The sequence below is a fragment of the Phocoena sinus genome, chromosome 3 (genome assembly GCF_008692025.1).
Source record: "Phocoena sinus isolate mPhoSin1 chromosome 3, mPhoSin1.pri, whole genome shotgun sequence".
NCBI lineage: Eukaryota > Metazoa > Chordata > Mammalia > Artiodactyla > Phocoenidae > Phocoena > Phocoena sinus.
In genome coordinates, this window is record NC_045765.1 from 14,308,745 (window position 1) to 14,314,893 (window position 6,149).

General features: G+C 49.7%; 1 protein-coding gene across 1 annotated transcript; it reads right to left on the reverse strand.

Annotated features, from left to right (window-relative positions):
- Positions 1–4,508: 4,508 nt before the first annotated feature.
- On the reverse strand, positions 4,509–5,578 carry LOC116750978 (olfactory receptor 2M3-like). Its single transcript, XM_032626481.1, is given in 3 exon segments — positions 4,509–5,338; positions 5,341–5,462; positions 5,508–5,578. Coding segments are annotated over 3 exon segments (1,023 nt in total).
- Between the last annotated feature and the right edge of the window lie 571 nt (positions 5,579–6,149).

The window sequence follows — 6,149 nt, forward strand, 5'->3', positions numbered from 1 at the left end:
CAACTATGTCAAGATGGACCATGACAGTTCCAAAGCTGACCTTGTTAAGGTCAAAAGCAGGCGGTGGCCCAATTCCTGGAAATCCCCACCCCTTCCCCAAAATAGCTGGAATACTCCTCCAACACATTAGCCTATGAAATTACCCACCCCTATAAAAACTGACAACCTCATACCCTGAGGCCTCTTGCCTTCCAAGATGGCCCATACTCTGTCTATGGAGTGTGTATCTCCCTGAATAAACCTTTCACTTTACTATGTCTTGCCCTTGAATTCTTTCCTGCACGAAGCCAAGAACCCATTCTTGGCGGCCATCCCAGGGACTCGGATGTGACTTGGTATGTGACCGTCCTCTTGCGCCCCCTCTCTTTCCTGCAACAATACCAGACAAGGAATATTAGGAAATTTCCCCATAATCCTTGGTGCCTGGAAACCACTTGATAGTTTAATCTCTGCCTAATCACCAATAAACACCTAAGCCTCTCTGTCCAAGGGAACACCACACTTTGGTGAAGATGGAGCCTCAGTTACAGTGGAGGTCAGCAGAGGCAGAAGCACCCAGACACTCACACCTGGACAAACTCAGGGCCCAAGGGAGGAGGAAGAGGCAGAGATGCCACTCTGGGTCTCCACTCCCACCCCGCAACTTCCCAACTGAGCCAGAGGGTACCTCTTGCTGGAGAACGGCCCAGTCTGCCCTATGCCTGGTCCTGGCAACTGGAGATGTGTTTGCCTCCTTTAGGAAGGCAGGAAGCCCCCAGGCTACCCATCTGCCTTTCAGGCACACTGCAGCTTTAGTCCTGGGCAGGGGTCAGACGTCACCACCTCTAGAGCCCCAGAGGGCACAAGAGGAGACCCAGAGTGGGATGGCCTGTGCCCTTGAGGCTGCAAACAATGGGAGGAGTGCCTGGCCCACGCTACACTGCCTTGGGCCCTGGGAAGAAAGGTATGTGGGACTTTTGGCTCCTGGGAAATGGGAACAAGGGTCAGAGGTCTGACTGGACTTGGAAGACACTGCCCAGACAGGATCCCAGGAAGGTTCCAAAATGACTGTTGGGCAACACAAATGTTGGTGTATAATGCATCCACCCCAAAACTCATTGGCATTATAGAGAACCATTTGAAAACATGCTTCATTAATGGCATACAATTATCTGTCGTTTTTTAAGAAATGCATTGATTATGCAAGTATATATGCATTTTAATAGAAAGAGCTAGCAAAGAGCTCAAAGTACAAAGCAGGTTAAGTGCAGTTTCTCATTTTATCCCTCCTAAAACTGTGTGAGCTAATATCAGCTCAACTGAAAGCTAGAAAATCCTGTTGGCTTGACCTTCAAAATGTATCCAGAACCTACCCACTTCTGCTACCTCCTGTATTTCCACCCTGGTCCAAGTGCCATCATTTCTCACCTGAATTGCTACAGGAGCCTAGGGGTGGACCCTACAGAGCTGCCAGGGTGGTTCTGTGAACTAAAAATGCCACCTGCCGTATCAGTAAACAAAGGATGTTGGAGCCATCAAGCCATCACATTATAGCCGCCCCTACGGTAAGCCCTGTACGGTAAGCCCTGAGGGAACTCAGGATGTAGGCAGGATTTGCCCACCAGCTAGCAGTCAGCAATCAAGCCTGAAGGTGCACCCTGAGGAGACTCAGGATGAGAAGCACAAGATACTGGACCCAAATAGCTGAGGTGCGTATCAAGGGAATGATTTCAGTGAGCCCAGACTTTGCATCTTCCCGTACATAGAAAAGTGCTAAATTTCGTAACTTGAGATATCTGGTTTCCTTTAATTCACAGTGATCTTTTTTTTTTTGTGGTACGCGGGCCTACTCACTGTTGCGGCCTCTCCCGTTGCGGAGCACAGGCTCCGGACGCGCAGGCTCAGCGGCCACGGCTCACGGGCCCAGCCGCTCCGCGGCACGTGGGATCTTCCCGGACCGGGGCGCGAACCCGCGTCCGCTGCATCGGCAGGCGGACTCTCAACCACTGCGCCACCAGGGAAGCCCCACAGTGATCTTTTGATGTCCTGACTACATGGTCTTCGTTGCAAAGTTATCTGAGGTGCTGTGTCCTGGGCATAAGTCCTCAGTTTTGTCCACTGAATGAAACATAACTCTTAGCTTTTAGGTTGTGCACTTGTTTTTAGTTCTATAAAAAAAAAAGGGCAAAGCCCTACCTCCTCACAAGCCAATAAGGCCCTACAAGATGTGGGCCCTGTTTTCTGACCAGCTCTTACCCAGTCTCCCTGAGTCTCTCTGTTCTAGAATACTGTCTTTAGTCTTTGCTCAGCTGTCCCCTCTGCCTGGAACACTTTGTATCAGTAGTCAGACTCCAGACTCTCCGAGGGCTGGACCATACCTGTTGCAGCAAAAATAGAAATGAAGTTTTTCCTCTCCTGAGAACAAGGAAAGTAAAGGGAACAGTGAACAGGCTAGAGAAGAAACATAAACGGCCTCAAAGAGTTAATCACTCCTAGCTTTATTTTAACTGTTACTAGTCTGTAGTGTCTGTAACTAGATTAGTCCTTCACAAAGCCAACCTATCACTCCCTGACACTATGTGAATTACATCCTGCACCTATCACCCCCTAACTCTGTGTCATGTAAATTACATCCTGCACCTTGTGTTCACCCTCCCTGCACTGCCTTGTAACAAATCACCCCTTGTAGCTTTTCGTGTTTCAGAATAAAGGTCACAGACCAATAAACCAGAGACAAATGAGCCCAGTTATTGGGCTGCTGGACCCAATTACCAGGACACCTGACGCCAGCTGAGACTGTTTTGAAATAATGCAAGAAGAAGAAAAATGCAAGACCTTCATGACTTAGATCCTTACCATATACCCTGGAGTGCGAACCCCACCTATAAGATCTCCTCTGATTCCCCGGGAAGCGGGGGGCATGGTTCTTGAGGTGCTGGTCTGCTTTGTTTTCCCCTTTGCCTGGCAAAGAATTAAGAGCTATCTTTATTTTCCTCCAAAAACTCTATTTCTGATCGGCATCAGTGTGCAGAGAGCCAAGGGTTTTTGGCAACATACCCTCCCCTTCATCACTCTGTGTGCCCAGCCACTTGGTGCCCCAAACCCCACAGGCTCTCAGGATATGAGAGCAGGGCTCTTGGGAGCAGTGTGATTGAATGACTGAGGGGAGATTTTAGGTCCAGTGTATTCAAGGAGATCTTTGTAGACGACATAGCTCAAGAGATTATTTCCCAAATCCCTCCAGAGCCCCTGTGATGGAAACATGATAGAAGCCAGTTCCTGCTGGGGTCTTATACTCACATCACTCCCATTCCATCTTTGGTTTCAATGATCAAGAATTAATAGTCTCCCGGGCTTCCCTGGTGGCGCAGTGGTTGAGAGTCTGCCTGCTGATGCAGGGGACACGGGTTCGTTCCCCAGCCCGGGAAGATCCCACATGCCACGGAGCGGCTGGGCCTATGAGCCATGGCCGCTGAGCCTGCGTGTCCGGAGCCTGTGCTCCGCAACGGGAGAGGCCACAACAGTGAGAGGCCTGCGTACAGCAAAAAAAAAAAAAAAAAAAAAGAATTAATAGTCTCCCCAAATTCCCTGATTGCATGGAGTGATACCTTTGTGTCGTCTGTCCCTTCTGCAGTGTTATACTGACCTACAGGCTATAAAAATGTTCTGGCTGTTTTTCTTTGAGATTTTCTACTTTGGCACTTATATTTAACATACAATTTCAAGAAGGCACAAAACTCTTTACACTGCTTAATGACATAAGATAGACTGAAATGGAGTTTGTGTTATAGTAAGTAATTAGTGTCAGGAAATGTTGGACTTACTTTATTGGTAGCTATGATGGTACAGAGGATAAAGTGAAGCCCAGAGAATGAAGTAACATTGTCCAGGTCGGACAGCTCCTACATGTCAGACTCCACCTCTGATCTTGGCACCACATTTCAGTGAACAATGAGCTCTGAATTGGTTCCCACTCCTTGCTCACTTTTTTTTTTTTTTTTTTTTTTTTGCGGTTCGCGGGCCTCTCACCGTTGTGGCCTCTCCCGTTGCGGAGCACAGGCTCCGGACGCGCCGGCTCAGTGGCCATGGCTCACGGGCCCAGCCGCTCCGCGGCATGTGGGATCTTCCAGACCGGGGCACAAACCCGCATCCCCGGAATCGGCAGGCGGACTCCCAACCACTGCGCCGCCAGGGAAGCCCTCCTTGCTCACTTTTAACATGCAATTCAGAAGAAAGACTGCCCCTAGCAATTTTGGAGTAAAGGTAACTAATGTATCTATGTATCAACCTTCATTGGACAGAAATAGGGGTGCTCAGTGGAGGAAAGATTCACTGTGAAACTGATCACTTACCATCTGTTTCCTTGACCTCTTCAATCCAAATGTTTTCAGATTGCTCAGCTCATAGCCTCAACCCAGCCAGCCAGAAGGGCCCAAAGAGTAGAGAGGAGGACCATGGGCCACAAGAGCACCTGAGCTTGAAGAGGAAGGCGCAAAACAAGAGAGGAAGCCCCAAAAGGGTGGGCGTGTCTACACTCTCCAGCTCCCCAGCACTCTCTTCCGGGCCCTCATTACCTCCCTGTTCCTCAGGCTGTAAATGAGTGGGTTGAGCATCAGCACAAAGATGGTGTAGAAGGTGGAGATGGCTCTGTCTCCCGCTGGTGTTCCAGCAGAAGCCTTGTGCATGTAGTTAAATATGCCTCCCCCATAGTAAAGGCCCACCACAGCCAGATGGGAGGAGCAAGTGGTCAGAGCCTTCTGTTTCCCCTCAGTAGAAGACATGCTAATCACAGCCGTGAGGACTCGGGCATGGGAAGCCACAATGACCCCCAGAAGCAGCGTGACCACACAGCAAGCGTAGATGAAGTCCTGGAAGAGCGAGGTGTCAGCACAAGAGAGCCTCAGCAGGGCGGGGATCTCACAGAAAAAGTGGTCCACTTGTGGAGAGCCGCAGTAGGGGAAGCGGAAGACCACGCCCACGTCAATCACGCTGTCGGCCACTCCAACCATCCAGGTCACCAAGGTCATCAGACAACAGGCCTCCCAGTTCATGAGCATAGGGTACCGCAGGGGGTGACACACTGCCACGTACCTGTCATAGGCCATGACCGCTAGGAGGAAGCACTCAGCTCCTCCTACCAGGACCACTAAGAAGACCTGAGCTGCGCAGCCATCCTGAGAGATGAACTTACTACCCGAGAGGAAGTTGGCGGTCATCTTGGGTACTACCGTGCCATTCAGGGTCAGGTCCATGATAGACAGCTGGCTGAGAAGAAAGTACATCGGGGTGTGCAGGCACCCATCGGCTTGTAAGAGCAGGAAGAAGAGGATGTTGCCAGCCAGGGCGGCAGCAGAGGCCAGAGGACAAGGGAAAAAAGGAAGAAATCATATGGTGAGTAGCTGTCTGTATCCAGCTGCATACACAGACCCAAAAGGATGAAATCCGCTAGGGCGGTGTGGTTCCAGACATCCACGGCCTTGGCCCTGAAGAAAAAATAGAGGAGCAAGCATAAGGACAAAGCAACTTACCTGGCATCTGAATCATACAAGGAAGATAACTGCCTCCTGTCTCTTCTACAGGGCAGTGCCCAGCACACCATCATAGCCCCATCCTTTCCTTCTGCAGTGAATAGCCATTTGCTCTCAGAGGTCCTCAGGATTTGATCTTATTTCTCTTGAAAGACCAGGGAGCAAGCCCCCAGAGGAGGAGGGTCAGAGAATGCAAGGGAGAGAGAGAAGGGGTTTTAAGTAACAGGTGACTAGCCGTAGATTTACGAAAAGGGGATATAGGTTTAAGAAGATGTAGGGGAACACAATGTCACCCCAAAATGTCTCTTTGGCATGTGGATTATTTAGAGCTGAAAACAATCTAAGCACAAAAGACTAAAGAAGAGACTTTGACCTTCCCCCAAAACACCTAAAAGAATTTAGACAGAGGGCCTGTCCCAGAATAGAACTATCACCAGAGATATCTACAAAGAACATGGACCAAGTGTGTATGTGTGTAGGGGCGGGGGGAGGGGGTGTGTGGGGTGTTGGGGGAAACTCTAGGTGGGGTCTAGAGATCAGAGTCCACTCTGTTTCCCATTGTCACTGTATGTCCCACCAAACATTTATTTACCAAACATTTGCTTTTTCATCTCCATGTGAATTGCCTTCCTCCCCTTTGAA